Source organism: Sus scrofa, chromosome 5, assembly GCF_054392235.1.
Source record: "Sus scrofa isolate SSC_HxYL_T2T_F1_AM1 chromosome 5, Sscrofa_HxYL_maternal_Yorkshire_Landrace_v2.0, whole genome shotgun sequence".
In the NCBI taxonomy this organism is placed as follows: domain Eukaryota; kingdom Metazoa; phylum Chordata; class Mammalia; order Artiodactyla; family Suidae; genus Sus; species Sus scrofa.
Genome location: NC_139387.1, coordinates 92,380,478 through 92,403,743, shown reverse-complemented (window position 1 = coordinate 92,403,743; position 23,266 = coordinate 92,380,478). Strand labels below are relative to the sequence as shown.

At 44.7% G+C, this 23,266-nt stretch overlaps 1 protein-coding gene and 1 long non-coding RNA gene across 44 annotated transcripts in view; one reads left to right on the top strand and one right to left on the bottom strand.

Moving 5' to 3' along the window:
• Nucleotides 1-23,266, bottom strand: part of ANKS1B (ankyrin repeat and sterile alpha motif domain containing 1B) — a 1,062,966-nt gene that overhangs the window by 10,307 nt on the left and 1,029,393 nt on the right. For all 43 annotated transcript variants that reach the window (XR_014804254.1, XR_014804264.1, XR_014804263.1 and 40 more), the window contains one exon: nt 14,046-14,183. Coding sequence is in view for 19 of the 43 variants with exons in the window: in XM_084957460.1 (XP_084813586.1) it covers nt 14,046-14,183 (138 nt within the window). In the remaining 24 variants the exon portion in view is untranslated. The remainder of the gene's footprint in view (nt 1-14,045; nt 14,184-23,266) is intronic.
• Nucleotides 5,159-8,145, top strand: LOC146403543 (uncharacterized). Its single transcript, XR_014804300.1, has 3 exons — nt 5,159-5,297; nt 5,378-5,444; nt 6,723-8,145. It is a non-coding gene; the product is annotated as an uncharacterized LOC146403543 (long non-coding RNA).

Here is a 23,266-nt window from a genome sequence, read left to right as displayed (position 1 = left end):
ATCTCATTTAATCCTAACATCGACCCTGTGGGGGTCACCGTATAAACCACCATGGGGCCATTATCATCCCTGTTTTGCATATGAGCGAATTAGGCTCAGGAAGGTGAAGTATTTTGTTCATGAAGCCAGCAACTGACTAAGCTGGCATCTGAATCTAGGTTTCTGAGAGGCTGTGCTCTTGACCACTACACCTTAAGATAAAAGAGAAGAAATCTGCAGATCTAAAAAGACCTTTCTCCAAAGAAGACATACACACAACCAAGAGGCAACATGGAAAGGTACCCAACATCACTAATTACTAGAGAAATGAAAAAAACTACAACTGAGGTACCACCTCACACCAGTCAGAATGGCCATCATTAGTAATTCTATAAATAACAAATGCTGGCGAGGGTATGGAGAAAAGGGAACCCTCCTTACATGGTTGGTGGGAATGTGACCCACCACCATGGGTTGTTCCATAGTGGTACAACCACTATGGAAAACAGTTTGAGGGTTCTTTAAAAAACGAAATATAAAACTACTGTATGATCCAACAATTCCACTCCTAGGCTAGGCATATATATCCAGAGGAAAACCATAATTTGAAGAGATACATGCACATCAATGTTCACAGCAGCATTATTTACATTAGCCAAGACATGGAAGGAACCTAATATCCACTGACAGATGAATAGGTAAGAAGATGTGGTACATATATAATGGACTATCATTCAGCCATAAAAAGCATGAAATAATGCCATTTGGAGCAACATGGACAGACTTAGAGATGATCATACTAATGAAATCAAAGACAAATATATGATATCACTAATATGTGGAATCTAAACAAATGACACGAACTCTTTATAAAACAGAGAGAGAAACTTACGGTTATAAAAGGGGAAGGAGGGGGAAGGGATAAATGAAGTTTGGTATTAACAAACACACTATATAGAAAAGAGGTAACCAACATGGTCCTACTGTGTAGCACAGGGAACTGTATTCAACATCTTGTAATAAACTATAATGGAAAAGGAAAAAGAAAAAGTACACACACACACGGAACAGGCCCCAAGCAGAGGATTTTCTTTATGATCTGATGTGAACAATTCACACAGGGATTCTCAGCCTGTGGCCCTGCCTCCTCCATGGTGAGGGGTGGTAAGAGGGGTGATGTGAGGGGTGAGAGCCAACACTTGCTCTCCAAGGCAGGCTCTTTGGGGTAGAGGCAGGGAATCCCAATTCAACAGGGATACCTGCCTTGGGGCACGTTATACTCTCCAAAGCCCTCTTCCCCCAGGGGTTTTGATCTGTGGATTACGAAGTGCTACAGTAGAGGAATTTGCAGGGTTATCATATTTAAAGGATAGATCCTAAGTGTAATCCAGAGATGCAAACTTGTTTTTCTTATGCAACCTGGAGAGACTGGTAGGCAAGCCTGTATTTACTGTGAGCTCCGCCGTGGTGGCACAACCACATGACGTTGCTTACTGCATCCCAGGGGCCACCTAAGTGTCTGATGTGGATTATCTAACCCTCACAACCACCTTGTGGAGGAGGAATTATCCTGATTTTATATTTGAGAAACTCAGGATTAGTGGGATTAACTTGGCTAAATTCACACAGCCAGTAAGGGGCAGAGCTAGGATTCAAACCCAGATATGGTTTTAGATTAGACAGTGTTTTGTGCCACTGGGCTTCCCTGCCTTACTGCTTTCATCAGTCTGCTGGTGTTCTCCCCTACTTCCATTGAAGGACCCTCTTGAGGAACCATGTTATGGTTTGGAGATTCAGCATATGAATGCTGGTAAAGATACTATGACACAATATACCCTCTTGGAGACTGAGGGCAAAAAATTCTTTCATTGCATCCAAAAGAATAAAATACCGAGGAATAAGCCTACATGAGGAGGCAAAAGACTTGTACTCCAAAAAACTGTAAGACATTGATGAAAGAAATTGAAGACAGTATAAACCACTGGAAAGACATACCATGTTCTTGGATTGGAAGAAGCAGTATTTTAAAATGACCCTAATACCCAAGGCAATCTACAGATTCAATGCAATCCCTATCAAATTACCAATGGTGTTTTTCACAGAACTGAAATGAAAAATTTTTAAATTTGTATGGAGACACAAAAGGCTCTGAATAACCAAAACAATCTTGAGAAAGAAGGATGGACCTGGAGGAATCACATTCCCTGACTTCAGACTATACTACAAAGCTATAGTCATCAAAACAGTGTGGTACTGGCACAAGAACAGACACATAAATCAATGGAACAGGATAGAAAGCCCAGAAATAAACCCATGAACTTACGGTTAATTAATCTACAACAGGAGGCAAGAATATACAATGGAGAAAAGACAGTCTCTTTAATAAGTGATGGTAAAACTGGGGAGCTATGTGTAAAAGAAGGAAATTAGAACACTCTCTAACACCATATACAAAAATAAACTCAAAATGGATTAAAGACCTAAATGTAAGACCAGATACTATGAAACTCTTCAGGGAAAACATAGGCAGAACACTCTGACAGAAACTGCAGTAGTATTTTTTTGGATTCATTTCCTACAGTAATAAAATTAAAAGCAAAAATAAACAAATGGGACCTAATTAGACTTAGAAGCTTCTGCACAGCAAAGGAAACCATGAACAAAATGAAAAGATAACCTATTGAATGGAAGAACAATTTGCAAACGATGCGACTGACAAGGGATTAATTTCCAAAATATACAAACGGCTCATACAGTTCACTCTAAAAAAACAAACTCAAAAAATGTGTAGAAGACCTAAATAGACATTTCTCCAAAGAAGACATAGAGCTGGTCAGCAGGCGTGTGAAAGATGTTCAACATGGCTAATTATTAGAGAAATGCAAATCAAAACTACAAGATATCACCTCATACAAGTAAGAATGGCTATCATTAAAAAGTCCACAAAGAATAAATGCTGGAGAGAGTGTGGAGGAAAGGGAACCCTCCTACACTGTTGGTAGCAATGTAAATTGGCACAACCACTATGGAGAACAATATGGAGGTTCCTTAAAAAACTAAAAATAGAGTTGCCATATGATCCAAAATTTTCGCTGCTGTGTATATATTCAGAGAATACTGTTAATTTAAAAAGATATACATACCCCAGTGTTCACTGCAGCACTAGTTACAATAGCCAAGATAGGGAAGCACCCTAAATATCCATTGACAGATGAATAGAAAAAGATGTAGTGTATATATATATATATATATATATATATATATATACAATGGAATATTACTCAGCCATAAAAAAGAATAAAATAATACCATTTGCAGCAACATGGATGGACCTAGAAATGATCACACTGAGTGAAGTAAGTCAGACAAAGACAAATATGAGCTCACCTAAGTGTCATGTAAAAGATGACACAAATGAGCTTATTTACAAAAGAGAAATAGATTCACAGACATAGAAAACAAATTTATGGTTACCAAAGGGGAAAGTGAGCGAGAGGGATAAATTAGGAGTTTGAGATTAACATATATACACTACTATATATAAAACAGATAACCAACAAGGTCCTACTGTATAGCACAGAAACTATATTCAGTATTTTATAATGAACTATAGTGGAAATGACTCTGAAAAAGAATATATATGTATATATATGTATGTATATATCACTGAATCACTTTGCTGTACACATAAAACATTATATATCAAATGTACTTAAAAAAATTCAGACGTCAGTCTCACTGAAGTTTTGTCTTCTGAGAGGATAGGGTATATTCAACAAAGAAAAATTAAGCATGTAATGGCTGTCCTTCCCTATTTGCCTTGACCTCTAGGAAGCTCAGAGCCAGATTTGTGGCTCAGTTCTCATAACTTTGTAGAATTCTGCAGTCCGCATATTGATGTTAAAATTTTCCCCTGGGTCCAGACTTCCTTTTAAGCATGTATTTTCCCTAATTCGGATCTGTGTGTACCTATATTTTCAGATTGATCACACGTATTCATGTAGACTGCCTTAAATCCTTTATGGAAGGAGGCATGGTATAAATGGTGTGTTTACCCAGTTTACTTAAACATTTATTCAAGAACTTGGTTTGTTCAACCTGTTACCAAAAAAGAAAAAAAAAAATGGCAGACAAGGTACATCAGACATGAAGCTTCCACATCATCTGGTGAAAGCGACAAAAAAGGAAGGGAGCTGATGGGAGAGGGGACACCACAGGGAGAGAGGGCTGGGGGTAGGGGCTGGTCTTTACCTGTGGCCCATTCTGTCTACTGACACCTTCCATCAGAATTAAAAAAATAACCACTGCGTTTTTAGTGACTCAAATTGATGGAACAAATAATTGCATTAGTTCCATAGCCTTGGAAAGCTACAGGACCTGGCTACTCTTTGGCTTCCAGGGGCCAGCAGAGCAATTTCAGAGGCTGTCCCCACCTAAAGAGGGTGCAAAGAGACATTCAAGGAAAGGACTCTGTGCAAGGAAGCCAGGGAGTCGGGGAGAAGCCAGGGCCTTAAAAGGAGTCTCAGAGGTTTGCTATGCCAGTGGTGGTAAGGACTCTGCCTGGATCATCTGCATGGGCGAAGTCGGCCCGGGGCTGCCTGCCTGCCTCTGTACCCATCACTGCTGCTGAGGAGGTGGCACTCTGAAGGGGGTCTGGGCCAGGTGACCTTGAGGTCTCTTTCTACCCGGGAGCTTCAGGATTCTCGGATTAGAAGCTGCTGTGGGTCTTTGACCCAGCCAACGACAGATTCAGTACAGAGACAGAGGTCTGTATGGTTGATGCCATATTAAATCCTAGCACGGGGTTACTCAAAGGCTGGTCTGTGGCTCCTGACAATCTACCAGCCATTGCTCAGAGGGGCAGTGACCAAGGGGCTGTCTTTCACCATAGAGGATGTCCCCATGGCCACAATCACCCCAAAACTATTCTACATGGCCAAGTACTTTGTCCACTATAAAATGGCTTTTGTTTTTGGACATCTGTCCTTTCCCTGTCTCTTGACCGCTGCCGGTGAGTTACTGCTCATCCTTGAAGATTCATGGGGCCATCATATCTTCCAGGGGTCTGCCCTTCCCCAGCCCCTCAGGCTGAGCAGGTGCCCCTCCTCAGGGGGCTCCACAGTGCCTCAGGCACAGCTCCACTGACCGGCCAGCATTTAGGAGGATTTTCTCCTTTCAGGTCCAATTTCCTCAGCTGGCTGAGCTCCTTGGGGGCTCTCATCTCATTTGACCGCATCTCTGGGGCTTAGGACAATCAGGTGCTCAACAGTGTTTGTTAGAGGAATCGGAAAAAGGAAGCTGCCTGATGGATCCCTAAGGTAAGAGGACTCGGCCCTCAAGGATAAGGGTGCCTGGGGATGGCCAGAGCCAGGACTTTTCTTTCTCTTCTCTTCCACAGGCACACCTGGGTGAACAAGTGCTGAACCAAAGCAGGTGATGTCGTCTGGGCCTGAAGACAAGGGAAGGTCTTTTTCAGTATGGGTCTATGGTGGTATCTCCAGAGAGAAGCCACCTTTCTCTTTCAGCTGTATTCTGCTTGTACTTCTTGTTTTTTTTTTTTTTTAAAAAAAAAAAGCCAGGGTAAGCTTTGTCTACAACTTGCTTCACCCACGTCTTGAGGCAAAAATAACTAAGAGTATTCTGGGCACAGTCACAGAATTCATTGACATCTCCTTATCTCTGCCCACAGTTAGTTCTCTCAAGTACAAGTCAGAGATTGAATCTTGAAAGTTTATTTTTATGAAATACACAGTGCCCAATCACAGGTTTTCAGCATTTAGAAATAAATATTAGGCATTCTGCTGAGAAGTCAATCTAGTCCAGGGCTGACATAGCAACCAGACAAAATACAGATAGCTTCTTTAGGGCTAATTTCAGCTAACTAAAATAATCATGAAATGAATATTTCTCCCTAATTATAACGGGTACATGTAGAAATTTCTGAAAACACATAAAGAAGAAAAACAAAAATCACCTATAAAATTCTACTGCTGGGATAGAGCCACGGCTCTGTTTTGGTTTATTTTCTTTTTACATTTGTATATACACACAAATATTTTTCTAAGCTATATGAATATTTATGTATGTGGATTTAAAAACAAAATTAGAATCGTACTTTATGTGCAGCTTAATGAGTTGCTTTTTCGTGCAACATTAAATCATGAATGGTTTCTGCGTGCCATTAAATGGTTTTCAAAAATCAGATTTTTAAAGGTGGCCAAGCATGCGACAGCATCTGCGAAGGTTTGACCTCATGCCTCGCCCTGAGTACAGGAGTGTCAACAGCTCAGGGAAAGACAAAGAAGAGAGGTTGAGTCCTGCTTTTTTGCTTTTTTAGGGCCGCATCCGTGGCATATGGAAGTTCCCAGGCTAGGGGTCGAATCGGAGCTGCAGCTGCTAGCCAACGCCACAGCAACTCAGGAATTGAGCTGCATCTGTGACCTATATGACAGCTCACAGCAATGCCAGATCCCTGACCCACTAAGCAAGTCCAGGGATCGAACCCTCGTCCTCATGGATCCCAGTCAGGTTTGTTACTGCTGAGCCACGATGGGAACTCCTGTGATCTGCTTTCCTCCAAAGCTCCAGAGTCTCCATAGAGATCACCAACTTGTGATGCCTTCAAGAAGGGGTGCCCATCAAATTCAAAACTGCTTTTGCTCATTACATTTTAACCCTTGCTGAAAATCTTTCTCGCATGGACTAGTCACGTGATAAAATGCCCTTTTCTTTGCTTATTGCAGATGCCCAATGTCTGACCTCATCTTCCCAAAGCGCATGAATGAACCATTGTGCTTCTAAGACAACACATAGTCCTCCAAACTCCATTCAGCTTCCAGCCCGAGCGCCCCTCCTCAGGGAGCCCCCACCCTGCTGGGGCCCCCCTGCACAACTGCAGAACAGTGCGGACTGGATTTTTCTGCAATTATTGGTTACGTCCCTACTTCTTCTGAACTGTGAGATCCTGGAGAGCAGGGCTGTGTGCCTGGGTCTTGGCAGGCACGCAATAAAGAGAGAGATGTATTTTATACAGATTTGGACTTTTTTCGTTAGGTGAGGGATACTGCTGCAGCCAGCATATGTTGTAAACCCAAAACTGGGACATAACTTCTCACACAGGGTCTCAAAAGAAAGAGCACAACTACCACCATAACTGCTGCTACCACCGCTCTCCCGTGCCCTGCAGCTAAGGTTAACTGAGCACTGTGTCCTGGACACAGACATGGGTTATCTCAGTTAATCCTAACGATAACCCTAGGCGGTGGGTGGGTATGCTGTTCTCTCTGTTTTGCAGATGAAGAAACCGAGGATTAGAGGCATTCTAGCCCAAACTCTGAATGAACTAAGAAGTGTTGACCTGAGATTCAAAACCAGGCCGACTCTATAGGCCTCATCCCTAGAAGTGACATCTGATGTTAATCCACAAATAACAAGTGCTGGAAGGGCTGTGGAGAAAAGGGAACCCTCCTGCACTGCTGGTGGGAATGTAAACTGGTACAGCCACTATGGAGAACAGTTTGGAGATACCTTAGAAATCTATACATAGAACTTCCATATGACCCTGCAATCCCACTCTTGGGCATCTATCCGGACAAAGCTCTACTTAAAAGAGACACATGCACCCGCATGTTCATTGCAGCCCTATTCACAATAGCCAGGACATGGAAACAATCCAAATGTCCATCGACAGAGGATTGGATTCAGAAGAGGTGGTATATATACACAATGGAATACTACTCAGCCATAAAAAAGGATGACATAATGCCATTTGCAGCAACATGGATGGAACTAGAGAATCTCATACTGAGTGAAATGAGCCAGAAAGACAAAGACAAATACCATATGATATCACTTATAACTGGAATCTAATATCCAGCACAAATGAACATCTCCTCAGAAAAGAAAATCATGGACTTGGAGAAGAGACTTGTGGTTGCCTGAAGGGAGGGGGAGGGAGTGGGTGGGATCGGGAGCTTGGGCTTATCAGACACAACCTAGAATAGATTTATAAGGAGATCCTGCTGAATAGCATTGAGAACTATGTCTAGATACTCATGTCGCAACAGAAGAAAGGGTGGGGGAAAAAACTGTAACTGCAATGTATACATCTAAGGATGACCTGACCCCCTTGCTGTACAGTGGGAAAATAATAAAAAAAAAAAGATATTTGGGAGGGGGCTGTAACAAATACATAAATCATTGCTGCAAAACAATCTGTGAAAAAAAATCACAATGCCTATTTTCTTACAAAAATGGGATTGATTTAAGGCTCTGATACCATCCATTCTCCCCACCCCTCAAAAAAAGAAAAAAGAGTGACTATTACTCTCTGAATATCTTTGGGCTTATGCCTTGGTTATTTCTCAATGATAGATGCCAAGAGAGAGGGGGTATGGATAAAGGCAACCCAGCAAAGTGACTCTGTCTTTGTGGGCGGGGAATACAAGGCCATAGCGCCAGTAACGCTGCCTTTTTATTCGATCTTTTGCTCGGGACAGGATTCCCCTCCTGCCATGGACTTGATCGTGACGTTCAGGGGCTGCACGGGGCCAGGGAATGGCTTCTACTGAAGTGTGCGTGTTACTTTCTAAGTGGGAGACTAGCCAAGGAAAGCGTCGCAGTCCCATTCTAAGGACTCTCCACGCTTTACTGTTTTTCTTACATTGCCATTTATCTTTACGGTACCGGAGTCAAATAGGCTGAGAGCCGTTTTCAGGTAGAGAAGAGGAGAGAAAGAATGAAAGAGACCCCGTCACTCCATACACAGCATTCATTTCATCATCAGAGGTCAATGGATGTCAATGAGAACACACGTTCTTTTGCACCTGTAAGTTCCCACTTTGTGGAACCATCTCTGCAATATAAGCTCTGAGTACTTTTCATGAGGAACCTCACGGTACTCCGCGAAACAACCTCAGGGTTTAAGAGAGGGAGAACTGGGTGAGAGTGGTCAGAAGACGCTAACTTGCAGTTTTAAGCTAACTAAGTCCCGAGGATGCAATATACAGCACGGCGACTATGGTTAACTGTGCCACATAGGTGTAGCTCCTCCTTTTCCTGTGCTGCAAAATTATTATTATTATTATTATTATTTTTACAAATTCACAGTTTGTGGCAACCCTGCATTGAGCAAGTCTATTGGTGCCATTTTCTCAATAGCATTTGCTCACTTGTGTCTCTGTGTCATATTTTGGTAATTCTTACAATATTGCAAACTTTTCTTTATTCTATTTGTTATGGTAAACTGTGATCAGGTCTTTGCTGTTACTATTGCAAAAACAATCACAACTCGCTGAAGGCTCAGATGATGGTTAGCATTTTTTAGCAATGAAGATTTTTTTCTTTTTAGGGCCATACCCTTGGCATATGGAGGGTCCCAGGCCAGGGGTCGAATCAGAGCTACAGCTGCTGGCCTACACCACAGCCACAGTAACGCAGGACCCGAGCCACATCTGCGACCTACACCACAGCTCACGGCAATGCTGGATCCTTAACCCACTGAGTGAGGCCAGGGATTGAACCCGCCTCCTCATAGATCCTAGTCAGGTTTGTTAACTGCTGAGCCATGAAGGGAACTCCAAGTTTTTTTTAAATTAAGGCATGTATACTTTTTTTTTTTAAAGACATACTGGTATTGCACACTTAGGATACAGTATAGTATACAAGTAATTTTACATGCACTGTGAAACCAAAAAATTCACAATTTTTGGAAACCCCAAAATGATTGTGATATTAAATTTATGGTGGTGCTCTGGAACCGAACCTGTGATATCTCTGAAGTAGGCCTGTATTGTAATTTGGAAGGTGCTAGGACAGTAGCTCTTAAAGTTCTTATCACGAGGAAAAAAAAATGCATAACTGGGAGGTGACGGATGGTAACTAAACTTACTGTGCTGATCGTTTCTAAATATGCACGGGAATCAAATCCTTGTACACCGAAAAGGAACAGTGTTCTATGCTAACTGTGTCTCAATAAAACGGGAGATAAAGAAAGGGCTTAGGAATTTCACCTTCCTTAAACTGCTGAGGGCAGTGAGGCTGACTGTGTGTGTGTCCCCGAGGCTTAGGCTTGTGCTGGCACATTTTGATGGAAGAGCACTGTAAAATGCCATCCCCTCATCTGCTGACCAGTTTTCGGCACAGTGTCGTTTCTCTTTCTCCAGCTAAGATCCTTCCACGGCGCACATTCAGCCAAGCAGCACATGAAAGGGGGAGCCTCGTCGCCCCCCCACAGCACCCAGCAGCGGAGCATCAGGACTGACAGTCCCTACACACTTCCAAGCCAGGCTAAGCCGCACACACACACAAGATCACAGAACTTGGGAGGTGCAAGGAAGAGAAAAAGGAGCCTGGTTAAAAATACCAAAGACTGCACACACGTTCTTTATAGAGAAGTGGGAATTAGCCAGGGTCTAGCAGCAGTCATGGCATTTACTGTTCTGTAAACAAAATAAGCCTTTCATATCTTAAAACTATTGAAGGAGGGCCCTTCCAGATTTTTAAAAATGAACGTGAGAGTCCCACAGACAATGCATCAAAAGCTTTCTGATGTACCTATCTCCATTTTACGACCTAGAACCCTAGACTGAGTGAATAATACATAGCAGACGACAGTTTCCAAATTAGCTTGGTGATATCTATCTCTGTCCTATTGGCCTTTTAAGGACAATCACTGCAGCCTTGGGATCTGGCGACCACTGAAACACCAGCAGCACGGAATCCCCTTCACTCATTCGACACAAGCTTGGAGGAGAGAAAAGTTGAACCCGTTGGTTTAAGCCTTATGACTCCTGGTCTCATCATACGTTCTTTTTTCCACCAGTCCTACTCTCTTTCCCCAAGTTTTCACCGCCTAGAAGGTGGAGTTTGGACAGTCTCTTGTCCTGCAGTGGATGAGATGTGTCCCACTAGAGAGGTGACTAGAAATCAGCTGCCTTGATGGTGAGTTGAGAATGCAGAGCAGGTCTCAGGCTGGCCAGTAGGTACAGACTGGCTTTTTCTTGGAAACCCTCACTCCATGTTTGCCCTGGTCTTTCAACATTTCATTTACCTGTCCTTTAGAACGGAAAACATCACAAGCCGGACTTGGCATAGATTCTAAATAACGGAAACAAGCTTAGCGAACATCAAGTGCAACACTTCCTCGAGTGTGCTCGGCAGAACGCCACCCCTCTGCGGAGCTGGCCCTGCAAGAGTCTACCTTGGCCAAATGAACTTGGGAAACGTGGCACATGCCACGCCTCCCTGCTGTCAGAGCCTCCTGAAAGCTCTGCCCCGTGTCCCAGAGTAAAGGAACTATGTTAAATTCACACACTTGCTTTTGTGGCGGGGGGGACTTAAGCCTCCCTTCCAAGACCACAGGACGTCTTTGGGAAAGTGCTCTGAATTTCAAATCCAACTCTCCGTAAACTGGAAGCCTCTTAGACATCGCTGAATTTTCTGGATGGTAGGAGATATTCATAAAAACTTCTTGTGACCCCTAACAGATCTACAAGGTCAAAGCAGCAGTAACTACAATTAAAAATGTATATGTACGCATACACATCAGTTGAAAAATTTTAAATGTAAACCTAAGGTATTCTATTCTTTTCTTTTGCCATTGGAGAAGCCTGAGGAACCTGTTCATACCAAAATATTTTAAGCCTTCAAGACTGGACTGAATATTGAAGTACCCTACAAAAAGATACAACATCCGTGCTCAAAGAGGCTTTTTTTTTTTTTTTTTTTTTTTTTTTGTGCAAGCAAGGCTTGGTGCACCTCGAAACTGCTCAAAGACCGAGGTCAAGGCTGGTGGCCTTTGTTACTATTTTTGAAGTTAGACAAACTGTTCACCTGGAGAGGATTAAAATGGTGGACTTGTGGTGTCAGATGAACAACCTTTGGAGCTGATAACAGACTCCTAAGCTAGTGAATGTCTACATGAACTCAAACATGAAAAGATAAAAGACGAAGCACCTTCCACACGTGTTCCAAATGCATCAGGGGTATCGTGCTGGTAACAGTGGACCAGTCCCTGCCCGCCTCGCGCACGTTTCACCTCGGCGGTCTGGCATTACATACACACAAGCTAAACAACTCAAGGGGCCAGATGGCCCACGGGAATCATTTTTAGTTGGAATAGAGAACGACATTTTGGATACTCTTATGAAGGCAAATTATATTTCACTCTAAAACCAATTTAGAAAGAAATGTTGCAATACCCAAGGCAAGGCTGGAATTCATCCGGACAATATTGGAATATTAATGTTGACATTCAATGAAAACACTGATTAGAAGCATCCTACCAACAGAAGGCCTGCAAAGTCTCTGCTTTCTTTTTATTGTTTCTATTTTCTTTCTTGCTTCTATTTTTTTTTTTTTCCCAGTTCTTTTACAAGGACAGGGGGAAAACTTCAGACCATAAAGACACTTCTGGCACGTCTACATTGTGTCTTTTAGCAGGCAAAGGCCAGCCTGTGACCCAGGAGGTCAGTGGGCAAGGACGGAGAAGGGGTGCCAGGGAGCTAACATGGAACATGCATTGTTTCTGAGCGTCCTACACAGGTCCCTTCATTTCAGTCCCGAGGAAAACCTGGGCGGTGCAAATCCCTGCACCTGTTTTATAGACAAAGGAGATCAGGACTCTGAAAAGTCCTGCAACTTGTCTGAGCTCAGGGAGCAGGCAGTGAGTTGGGAGGTGAACTCCTTCTCTGACACCAAGGCAACTCCCACAGAAAAAGGTGTATCATGCAAACCAAAATATATGTGGATAAAATAGAGTTTTTTCTGTTTAAAAACAAATAGCTGCATTTCCCAAGAATGGCAAGTAATGTCGAAGGCGCCAGAAACCTAATGCTGAAATGGCTTTGACCAACACCGCTGATCCCATGCAAACAAACACATCCAGAAATACTTAGAGTAGCCTTTGAGGGCTTTGCTTTGCCGTCCTTACTTTTAACACATACCATCTGTCTATTATTCTTCTCATGCCTCCCCAACTGGAAAAACATTTTTTTTAAAGGCACATGGGCATTCTTTTCTACTTTCAATCTTCAAAAATTGAAAACGATGGGCCACCTGCAGCATGACACAAAGCTCTGGCCACGAGCCTAACACACCTTAGAACGGGGTAAGTTCTGGGTTATGGCGGTCCCTGGCCATGGGAGTTTGTCAGACGTGCCACAGATGGCTTCAAGCAGTCTTACCCATGACATTGAACTGTGGGCTGGCCTCTCAAGAATACATTACACTGCAATATCTGTGTAATTCTTTCAACATGTATATTTCAAAACTTGAGCCGAGCCGGACTGCCAAAGCGACATTTTTACAAATTTTACAAATTATTTCATGGTTGTTGCTGTCTCTGTTCTGTCTGCTTCAGATGTAGCATGGCCAGGGTACTACAGTGGAGTCTTCCTCAAGGAGTTTGTACCGTCTCAAAGGCAGATATATCTTAAAGGAATACTTATTATTTTCTAGAACTGCCTGCATTCTCCACGTTTGTAATATATGGGCTACTTTTAGACGTAATGACAAACTGTACCATAAGTGGTGTAACACTCTCAGGATGTCATTACAAGACGAACTCCAAATATGGGCTGTATTCAAACAGACCAAGGCTTGGTGTCCCCGATTATTATTTATAGATGTCTGATTTAACTCTAATGCCACATAGAAAACCCACAAATATTGTAGGAGGCCCTGAGACTTGTTTTTCTTCCAAACAAACCTGGACTATTACATCCTACCTCTTAGAGGTGGCCACCAAAGAAACCAACAGACATAGTAAAGGAACAAAAAGGCTGGAACACATATACTATCTTTTGGGACCAGAGAAAGTCAGGACTCATCAGCTTTGAAAAGTGAAGTTAGTTGAGCAATGACAGTTCAGACACTAGATAGACGTGGAGGTCTTCATTTAGTGGATGAATGAAAATACAGGAAAAGCCTAGAAAGGCTGAGTCTGCAAAAATACCTTAACATCAGGCCTTCCTTAAACAAGCCTCGAAATTGCAAGCTAGACTTTTGGTAAAATCCAGGTACGTTCAGGGAACTATTTCGTCTGTCCAAGGAGGGTAGTTACTCACCACATCAAAGGCGGTAAACACGTGACAGTAGTGGTGATTGGACTTCAAATCTTTTGTGATGTAAGCGAATGTTGAGAGGTCCTCTGGGTCCTGGGCTGCACAGGAGATATTACGAATTTCATGCTCGGCAATTATGTTCTGGAAGAAATGCCATAAGTGACCATTGTTTTCCTCTGCAAACCAGCATATTTCAGAACCAAGACAAATGATCTGGGAAGCAGAAGCAGTTGCTTTCCGTCTTCCAGAATGTTCTAGACCAGCAACACTCAAAATGACCCAACGCACTATCTGTGGGCAAAGGAATACCAGGTCTGGAAGGAATATCTTGGTTTAATTAAAAACAACCTAAAATAGTCCTGCCTTGGAGCAGTGGTTCTCCCCTGGTGCTGCGAGCAGAAGCAGTCTGGGTGGCAGACACTTTTTTTTTTAAAAATAGTAATTACGAAGGATTTTACTGTTGCCATTCCCCACGTACACCTGTAGATAGTCAGCGCTGCCACCTGCTAACTCTGCCTGGAAAGGATCATCTGGAATGTTCTGCCTGCTGGGAGGCTGATCCCTCACCACCTTCTGTCTGCTGCCTTGTGCACTGCCCCTCATTCCCCAGAGCCAAGGCAAGAAGAGGATGGTGCATCAGGGAGCTCCCTCAAGAAGAGACTCTGTGGGAGTTCCCATCGTGGCTCAGCAGAAGCAAATCTGACTAGCATCCATGAAGAGTAGGTTTGATCCCTGGCCTCGATTAGCGGGTTAAGGATCTGGCGTTGCCGTGAGCCATGGTGTAGGTTGCAGATGCAGCTCGGATCCAGCGTTGCTGTGGCTGTGGCTGTGGTGTAGGCTGGTGGCTACAGCTCCAATTAGACCCCTAGTCTGGGAACTTCCATAGCCATGGGTGCAGACCTCAAAAGCAAGAAAAAAGAGACTCTGTGTAGACAAGGGGTAGGGGTGGGATGCAGGAAACACCACGCTGAATGCTTGATGCTCTCTCACTGGTTCAACAGTTCATTTCTGTTCTCGCTAGCATTTTTTCATACCATCTCCCTGCCAGCCCCCGCATCCCAACCCGCCTCTAGGAATAACCAGTGGGAGGTTACGCAGGAAAGGTTTAAGTACCATTATCTTGAAGCCCAGAATAACCAAGGAGCATCATCTGGGCTGCAAACCCTGCTAGAAACTTCTTTTTGATACATCAATGTATTTAAGAAGCAAAAGATTTCACATAATCGTGCAATCATTTCTTAATCTCATAATATCCCATTTATGATTTTTGCAATTGTCATAGATCTAAACCCCTCAATGCTTTAGTTACCCTAACTATGTTTTAATGGCACAGTCTTAAATAACAGAGCAAACATAATGCTCTGTATATACCCATCAGTGCCTCAAAACGCTGACAGAATGTCCTGCTCTGTCACCACCCCTAGCAAGTATTTCATGCCCCTCCCTCCACTAAGTGGTGTGGCTGGGAAGCAATCATAGAATTAACACAGACAAGAAAATTAAGATATTCTTCACAATGACCCTGTATGTTGACACTACACGCAGTGCTGCCAAAAATAACTCAAATGAAAATCAGAATCCCATAAACAAGTAACCTCCTATTGCAAGACAGCGCTTTAAAACAGAAAGTCGTGACCCTCTTCTGGCATCCAGATAGCATTTCCTCAAGTAGAAAACTCCATTAAGAAATTGTGAGTCTTAGGAATTCCCGTCGTGGCGCAGTGGTTAACAAATCCGACTAGGAACCATGAGGTTGCGGGTTCGGTCCCTGCGCTTGCTCAGTGGGTTAACGATCCGGCGTTGCCGTGAGCTGTGGTGTAGGTTGCAGACGCGGCTCGGATCCTGCGTTGCTGTGGCTCTGGCGTAGGCTGGTGGCTACACCTCCGATTGGACCCCTGGCCTGGGAACCTCCATATGCCGCGGGAGCGGCCCAAGAAATAGCAACAACAACAACAAAAGACAAAAAGACAAAAGACAAAAGACCAAAAAAAAAAAGAAATTGTGAGTCTTAAAATACATTTAAAATTAGGAAGATCTATGTGGTCTCTACAGGTGTGATGTTAGCAGGTGCTGAGAGCCGCCACCATGATTTTAATTGGGAGCTCTTATTACTTCGGGAAGGCTGTGTGGTTTCGGTCTCATCTGCCCAGGATCCACTATTATTGGAAATAGAGCACAGGCTCTAACTTTTAACTAAATTAGCATTTTGTATTCTTGAGATTTTTAAAAACAGCATAAGGTAGATTGACTTTTTGGGAAAATGTTACAGTGAAAAGTCCCCTGTGATTTTTATTGCACTGGATTCCCTGAATCCTGCCAGTTCCCAATACATCACTCTGGACAATGTTCAGTGGTGCGTGACAGCACTGCGGCCCAGGGAAAGGCTGCGAAGTGTCTCCTTGGAGATCTCTCTTCATTACGAACTGTGCCCTTCCCAAGTACCTTGAAATCCTAACCCCCAATGTGATGATGTCCGGAGGGAGGGGGCCTTTGGGATGTCATTAGGTCATGAGGGTGGAGCTCTCACGAAAGGGATTAGTGCCTTTACAAGAAGAGGTGAGAGAGCTGGCTGGCGCTCTCTGCCCTGGGAGGTCACAGCCGGAAGAAGGCCATTTATCAAGCAGAAGATGGACTCTCATCAGATACTGACTCTGCTCTTGACTTAACCTTGGACTTTCCAGCCTCCAGAACTGTGAGAAATAGATGTTCGTGGTTTAAGCCACCCAGTCTATGGCTAAAGTTTTGGCAGCCCAAATGCACTAAGATACTTTTCCTGTCTTTCTTGACTCCCTGCCAATTTTCTGGCACCCCTACTTCCCTCATGCCCAGGAGCCCGGGGCTATCTTTTCACTCTGAGGCCTGTCCTCGTCTGCATCGCTCCATGTCCCAAAGTCAGCCTCCTCTCCCACTGTGGAAACGTTTCTTCCTCTATTCCCATGGTCTAAACTAGAGGAAAGACGGGCTAATAAAACTATTCTGTTATCAGTTAAGAATACCTCATGTTACTGGCACTTAATCATCCTAATTGGTACTTAAAAATATGCCTTTAAATAAATTCATATTGATGGTCTGTGTAGGGAGTTTTTAAAAAAATTGTTTACTTTTTAAAGTGTTATTAAAGTCTGATTGATTTACAAGGTTGTGATAATTTCCACTGTACAATAAAGTGATTCAGTCATACACGCAGACACATCCATTCTCTTTCAGATTCTTTTCCCACACAGACTGTCACAGAATGTTGGGTGGAATTCTCTGTGCTACATAGCAGGTCCCTGTTGGCCAGTCATTCCATATACCTTAACATGCATATGCCAATCCCAGAAACCCAGTCCATCCCTCCTCTACCCCCACCTGTCCCCTTTGGTAATCTTTAAGTTTTTCCAAGTCTGTGAGCCTGTTTCTGTTCTGCAAATAAGTTCATTTGTATCATCCCCCCCCCCCATTTTTTTTTTTAAGATTCCACATGCAAGTGGTATCATAGGATGTTTGTCTTTCACTGGCTAATTTTACTTAGTATAATGATAGCTTCTAGGTCCATCCATGTTGATGCGCATGGCATTATTTCATTCTTTTTTATGACTGAGTAATATTCCATTGTATATATGTACTGCATCTTCTTTATTTATTCCTCTATTGATGGACATTTAGGTGGTTTCCATGTCTTGGCTAACAGCGTAAGACAGTTCGGGAGGTATTTTGAACAGAACTTTCTGACATATCGGTAGTGCTAGAACATGGGACCTGAGATCTCCCTACGGGTGTGCCTGAGCAGGCCCCTCCTGGGGGCCTTCCTGGGACAGACCCCTCCCCCATGTCCTCTGCTGCGGCTCCTCTCTGAAGGGCCCAGACAACAGTATCTCATTCACTTTTCCTGAGTCCCTCGGATGCTAAAAACCACCACCAGGCCGAAGAAGTTAACTGCTTGATGCTCACGAGCGCGCAGCCCCCCAGACCTGCTGGCACCTAAGGATCGATAACGTCAACCGTTACCCCTTCTACCTCGCCATCCACCAACCAGAACTGCGCAGGAGCTGATCACAGACCTGGGGACACCCCTCCCTCAGTTGGCCTTTAAAAATGCTTTGCGGAAGCCCTTCTGGGAGTCTGTGGTTTTCTGGGCATGAACCACTCCTTTTCCTTGCTCAGCCCTGCAATAAGCCTTTCTCTGCTCCAAACGCTGACATTTTGGTTGGTTTGGCCCCCCCGTGGGTCGAGCACACATTGGGTGACACTGAGACACTGCCGTCACTCTGCCTCACCCACCTCTGCAGAACCTCGAGGCCAGTTCTCCATGCAATGATTCCAAGACCAAGGACACTACAGCTGAAGATGGAACGGGGGAATGTGGATGCTTCTTCCTTGCGGGGTCAAGGAGGGATACATTCTTTCTACCCCCGTCATACGTCAATTAGTGGCTCCTCCATGACGTCACCATGGGGTACATCATTTAAAGTGGACTCGATGGAGTTCCCGTCGTGGCGCAGTAGTTAACGAATCTGACAAGGAACCATGAGGTTGCAGGTTTGGTCCCTGCCCTTGCTCAGTGGATTAACGATCCGGCGTTGCCGTGAGCTGTGGTGTAGGTTGCAGATGCCGCTCAGATCTTGCGTTGCTGTGGCTCTGGTGTAGGCTGGTAGCTACGGCTCCGATTAGACCCCTAGCCTGGGAACCTCCATATGCTGCGGGAGCGGCCCAAGAAATAGCAAAAAAAAAAAAAAAAAAAAAGACACAAAAAATAAATAAATAAAAGTGGACTTGTTTATGCAGCTGAGCCTCCAAAGCTAAGCCTGTTCCAAGGAGCCTAGGGCTTTTCAAAGGCTTAGGAGAGGGGCTCACCCTGCCCCTTCTATGGGGTAGAAAATTTGGCAGCTCAGTATCCCCCCACAGGGAGAGACTGGTTTTCCTCTCTGTTGCCTTTCACATGCAAAGAAACAGCTAAAGGTTGGTGGTGTCTGGGTGGTGGGTGTAAAAGAGACTTGTTTGGTTCAGCCACTTAAGAGAGGGTCTCAGAAGGGTGGGTGATAATGAAGTGATGGAGCCTAGCACGGGCCCCTCTGCTTCCCTTACTTGCGACTCTGAGTTTCTCTGAGTCTCCTCCTTAGACTGGGCCTTTTCTGAGTGAGACAACGCAGCGCCCCTCCAGAGAGTTTCCCCGTACAGAGGCAGCGGTCCTGGCTGAGGGCTACATGGAAGCGACCTGCAGAGCCTGTAGATAAGAACTGGGCACGGTCCTGATGGGGTCCGAATTTGAATCCAAGCTTCTTAGAAGGGGAAGTATGTGCTATGAAAAACAGCTATGACTTGTTTATTAAGTAAATGTTCCCAGTTAATCTGTGCCTTAAAAAAATTAGCATAAGCCCTATTTAAAGTTGGCAATCAAAACAAACAGGAATTCTGTCCTGGCACAGTGGGTTAAGGATCTGGCGTTGTCACTGCAGCAGCTCGGGTCATGTGTTTGATCCCTGGCCTGGGAACTTCTGTATGCCGTGGGTGTGGCCAAAAAACCAAAACAAGGCTGACAAACTCAGGCACTGCATCGTTCCTGATTTACCTGGGAAGACTGAGGAGGGAGTCAGAGCAAGAAGCACAAAGGAGCTCAGCCAAGCGCTGGATGTGGGGGCTGTGTCTCCTCTTGGAAGATCCTGCTGCCACGAAGACTATCAGCTGCAGGTCTCTGGGCTACCTCTGGGCTGTCGATCTGCAGAAAGCTGGTGGGATTACCTACATCATTTTAGTCCTAGGTCTAGTACTAAAGTTCCAAGTTCCATTTTTAATTCAAGGTCATTTTCTGCTTCTCCCTTCTTTAATCCGGTTTAGTGAGTCGATTTGTTTCCCAAGTTGCTAGGTAATAAATTCATGCGTTTATAACTAGGCACCTAACCCTTCCCCATGAACTCAGCCAAAGCCACTTCTTTATTAGCGTAAAAGGAAAAAAAATGCTTGGCTGGAGGGGTCATCTTTCACACAGAGTAATGGGAGCTGCCAGGAAGGGAAGAGTCATTAGCACATGACAAAGTCAATGTCCACTGCACTTCACACCAATTGGTGGAAGGGAGCTGTGGAGTAACAGAAAAAGCACGGGGTTAGGGGGTGGCCAAGTCAAGGGTTAGTCCTCACGACCAGCCGGCTGTGTGCCTGCAGGGCAGGCACCGAGTGAAGGGCCTGAGGCCTCGGTCACTCTCCCCACCAGTGCAGGCTGAACATGCTCTATCTCACCAGGGCAGGGTTTAGGAGACGCGGTGGTTGGGAGGGCACTGTTTAAGATAATGGCATGAAAACATCAAACATGAACATGGAGCTGGGACTTCTGGTTGCGTCTTAATACACGCTTAGTGCCACAAGCATCTCAAATTGCGAGGTCTTCAAAGACAGTCTACACCCCACGAGTCCTCCACTTCGAATCCAAGTGGCTTCCTAAACAACACTTCTCAGCAAACCTAAAGCAGGACCTGGAGTTTATCCGTCCCCTCCTTTCCTGCTGTGGGCATTGATCAGAGGCTGGGCTTTGCACAGGACAAAGTGGCACATGCGTGCCACTGCCGCCACTGCTAAAATCCACGAGCACGGTTCCCTTTCACACCACAACCGAAGGAGGATCCTTCAGCACGTCCTCTGCTACGTCTCCTGAAACCAGGCCTTTAGCCCTGGCTGGTGGTGTTTCTCAGCTTTCCTCAGTCAAACTCCACCGACAGAGCTTACACGGCGTCTCTCTTCCTTCTCTGCACACGAGCTCTCTGCTCCGGCTTCTCACACACCAACGACTAGACTCCAGCCCCAGTCCCTGCTGTCTCCCCACACACTGTTGGACTGGGGGGGGATCACTGCATCACAGGACACTGGGATGGGGACCCTGCACAGCCACCAGTGTTGAGGTCAATGTCCCCAACTTCCTGAAAAAGCCAGGCACACACTCTCATACAGTCACAGAGGGGTTGGCTCCACCTGCCACCAACATGTGTCCTTTGCCTTTGCTCTAGATTTTGAAAATAGGCAGAGGCTGCACAGCAAGGACTTGAAAGACACACGGGCCTTCTTTACCTGGTCTGGTGTCTTTATGCCCATAACTATCTTTTGCATATCTTTCAGGGCTTATATTTCCAAAGAGTAGTCCTTTGTGAGCAGAGATCCATGGGTAACTCATCTAAGTACTGGCGACTGAAGCAGAAGTATCTCCTCAAAGCCTAGGAGATCACGATTGACGGCCCTCGATGCGTCCATAAGCAAAACGCCACAGAGCCGACAGAGCGCTCGCCTTCCTCTGATCACGGCAAGTGGGAGAGGCGGCTATTAACACAGATGCACCCCGTCGGACCCCCAGCTTCATGGGATGACAGCCTTGAGACTCTGCGAACTTCTCAGGGCAAATACCACTTGTTTAGAAACTGTCAGAATCCAAATCTGCTAAGGTTGTTCATCTCCGAGAGTGTCAGACTCATACGCTGAAAATACACTGCCATTCACGGATTTCAAGTGCATACAGGGGAAAGACAGTCGCTCCAGGTTGGGACAAAAGATCCAAACGCCAAAGCCTTTCCTGAAATTTAGATATAATGACAGCAATGGTGCCTTCGGTGAGTGTTCCACAATGTTTTGAAGCTTTTAAACCTCACTGATGATAATCTAAGGATAAAGGAGGTTTGTGCACCAGCAACTGAAGTGGCTTCCAAGAAATAAAAAGAAAACCGATCGGGGTTTTCCTTATTAGCGCCTGCACACAATGGTCTCTGTCAAAGACACAGGCCGGGTTGAAGCCATCCTTCCTCGTAAGGTGGCTGACGCAGAGTATGCTTTGGCCAAGGTCAGCTAGAGCCGGCTGGGTTACCGGCTCTCTGCTTGGGTTGCAGAATGGCTTCTAAAAATGGGAGGTTGTTTCCCTAAGTAGCCTTGGGGAGCCTGGGCTTATCTGACTGCTGACGAAGCCGTCTTCTTCATTACAGAAAACAGATCGGGAAAATTCTCAACTGGTGCGTTCAGACACTCAGATTTCTTATAGACAGACAAGAGGCACTGCGTGTGGGGTGCATGGGACTTTGCCCTGCATCTAGATCCCGCTGCCCTGGTCCTAAATGACCATGGTTTAAGGCCACCTGTTCCGTGACTTCTGTTTTCTTTCTCCAGAATGGAGTGGGTCTAGCTGGGAGGCAGTCCAGAAAATGAATGGTGTTTACCAGTGGGGATCCCCTCCCCTCCCCCTTTTCTACACCTTAGCGGTTGGAAGGATGTAAGAATAAAACAGGGGCATTTGGGGTTTGTGAGGAGGAGCCCGTCAGGTTTGAGTTTATGAAGGTGAGAGTGGTCACAACCAAGCCTTCCACTCAAGCACCAGAACCCTGCCTTCCTCACCAAGAAAGGACACTTGGCATATGGAAGTTCCTGGGCCAGGGATCGAACCTGAGGAGCCCTCCATAGCAACAAGCAGAATCATTCACCCACTGCCCCACAGCGGGAACTCCAAGAAAGAACACGTTCTAAGTAAAATCTAACCCAGTGTCTACACCCGACCTTAGAGCCCATGAACCGTTTCCACTGTGAGTACACAGTCACACACAGAAAACCAACTTACGGTTACCAAATGGGAAAAGAGGGGAGGGGTAAATTAGGAGTTTGGGATTAATAGATGCACACTGTTATACATAAAATAGATAACCCACAAGGACCTACTGTGTAGCACAGGGAACTATACTCAATATTTTGACATAACCTATAAGGAAAAGAATCTGAAAAAGAATGTATAAATACACACACACACACACACGCGCACACACATACATGTATACATAACTGAATCGCTTTGCTGAACACTTTAAAGTAACACCACATTGTAAATCAACTATACTTCTTAAAAAAACAAAACAAAACAGTGAAGTCATAGCAGAGTCACACACAGCACAGCCTGAGCTGCTTTTATGGTTGTGTCTCTTAAGAAAACAATACAGTCAAAACCCTCTCTTCCATCTCAAGAGCTGAGAATGAAACGCAACTATAGGATGTAAGAGCCAGGCACGTGTTTCTCGTGTCAGGTACTCATTACACACATCAAAAGCGAGGCCACGTCGATCTCTAGAGAAATGGAAAGACAAACGCTCTAGCCCTTCACCTGCCAACACCTTCTCTGACGGAGGAATGATTACATTGGTGCATTTTCACTCTAGACACGATTTTTTTTTTCTGTTTTAATGTTCTCTGGATCCAAAGGGACATGCCAGATAATGAGTGGCCATAGT